This window comes from Olea europaea, chromosome 6 (genome assembly GCF_002742605.1).
Source record: "Olea europaea var. sylvestris chromosome 6, O_europaea_v1, whole genome shotgun sequence".
Lineage (NCBI taxonomy): Eukaryota > Viridiplantae > Streptophyta > Magnoliopsida > Lamiales > Oleaceae > Olea > Olea europaea.
Genome location: NC_036242.1, coordinates 1,744,934 through 1,746,670, shown reverse-complemented (window position 1 = coordinate 1,746,670; position 1,737 = coordinate 1,744,934). Strand labels below are relative to the sequence as shown.

Sequence of the window (1,737 nt, the reverse complement as noted above, 5' to 3'; positions counted from 1 at the left end):
CGCCGGCTCGAGCCGCCTGTGACTCGGCTCGGGAAAAGCCTGAGTCGGCTCAGCTCGAGGCTTGGTAGACCCAAGCCTAGGCTTGAGCCGAGCCCCATTTTGGGGACACGGGTTTTGCCAGAGCCAGCCCGTGAGCTTGCGAGTTTTTTGAAATTTTTTTTTTTAATTTGAGGCTTAAAAGGCAACAGTTCACTGCCTAAGGCAGTAAGCTGCTGCCTTTAAAAGGCAGTAATTCACTGCCTTCAAGGCAGCCAAGCTACTGCCTTTTAAGGCAGTAGTTTAGGAGGAGGAAGAAGAAAAAAAAAGGGGAGAAAACGAGCCTGTCCGTAAAAAGCTCGAGCAAAAGCTCAGGCCGGCTCGAGCCAACAAAAAAACTCAGTCATTTTAATCGGGCCGAGCCCGGGTCGAAACTTGAGGCTCGCAAGCCGGCTCGACCCGGCTCGTTTACATTCCTAAGGTTTGGCGATGGTGTTGTCAGTTTGGCTATGATGGTTACTAGGCGTTGGGGTGGTGGTAGTCTAGTGGTGGCTATGTTAGTTGGGATAGGAGGGATCTAGTTTCACTTTTTGAATGATTTGGGACTCTCGTTGCAATTTGCTTTTAATATCATTCCTTTTGTTTCTTTTTCGTTTAATTATGATACTATCTTTTTGCATCTGACTAACATAATTTTTGGATGAAAACAAATAGTAAGGACGGATTGCATTTATTAAAGAAATAACAACGTTAAAAGTCTTAAATGATAAGGTTGTGATGCAAAAATGTAAAAATGACTAAAAAGTGGAAACGAAATGTATCTAAACCAACAAAAATTCCAATAATTAATACGTAGCTTAGGGGCCTCATTGCAAATTATCCTAATCAGGAGACACACAACATGGAACCCTTACAAGTAAATTGGGGAGACAATTGAGCGATATAAATTTGGAGTGGAGTGGGATCGAATACGGAAGGACAGGACATGACACGATAGTATAGGACATGAAGAGAATTAAAATATTCTTACTTACTTGTTTATTCTTTATTCACTTTTATTTTTTAACTACAATCTTACTTTAAATATATAAAAAATAAAAATCCGGATAAAGAGTTAAAGACCATGTTTGGTGGTCACCATCTCGATTAACTTAGCACAAGTTACTTCGACGTTTCAACTGTAATAACGTTGAGAAACGTCTGTACTGAGTCTGATGATCTGACCACTATCTTTCTCTTTGTCTTCTCGATTCTCTCAGTGACCGCAACGGTCACATTTCCTCCATATAAAATCGCATTAAAAAATGTAGTAAACTCAATGAAAAACCATTTTTTAATGGCTATCCCACTTTCTCCTCTATCTCTCTGTATGTCTATGGCTCCTGCAAGTGCAATCTTAATATGGGTTCTTTCTTTCTTTCTTTCTCTATGCCTTAGCGGTGGTTCACGGTCGCGGCGGAGGAGGAGGAGGAGCGGCGGTGGAACTGTGGTGTGTGGCAAAGAACAATGCCGCTGATAATGCACTACAGTCGTCCCTCGATTGGGCTTGTGGGCCTGGAGGAGCAAACTGCTGGCCCATCCAGAAAGGTGGGCCCTGCTATGACCCGTCGGACCTCCAGCGTACGGCGTCGTTCGCCTTCAATGATTACTTCCTCAAGCATGGCCTCACTGAGGAAAGCTGTAATTTTAGTAATACGGCTGCTCTCACTTCTCTCAATCCTAGTAAGCACACTGAATATTAGTTTTTTTTTTTTTTTTTTT

At 42.5% G+C, this 1,737-nt stretch overlaps 1 protein-coding gene across 1 annotated transcript in view; it reads left to right on the top strand.

The window, feature by feature from the left end:
- Positions 1-1,376: 1,376 nt before the first annotated feature.
- The window catches only part of LOC111394992 (PLASMODESMATA CALLOSE-BINDING PROTEIN 5-like), a gene marked incomplete at its 5' end in the record, with an annotated part of 2,245 nt that continues 1,884 nt past the window's right edge, over positions 1,377-1,737 (top strand). Inside the window, one exon of the mRNA XM_023021019.1 lies at positions 1,377-1,698. Within this exon, the coding sequence (XP_022876787.1) occupies positions 1,377-1,698 (322 nt within the window). The remainder of the gene's footprint in view (positions 1,699-1,737) is intronic.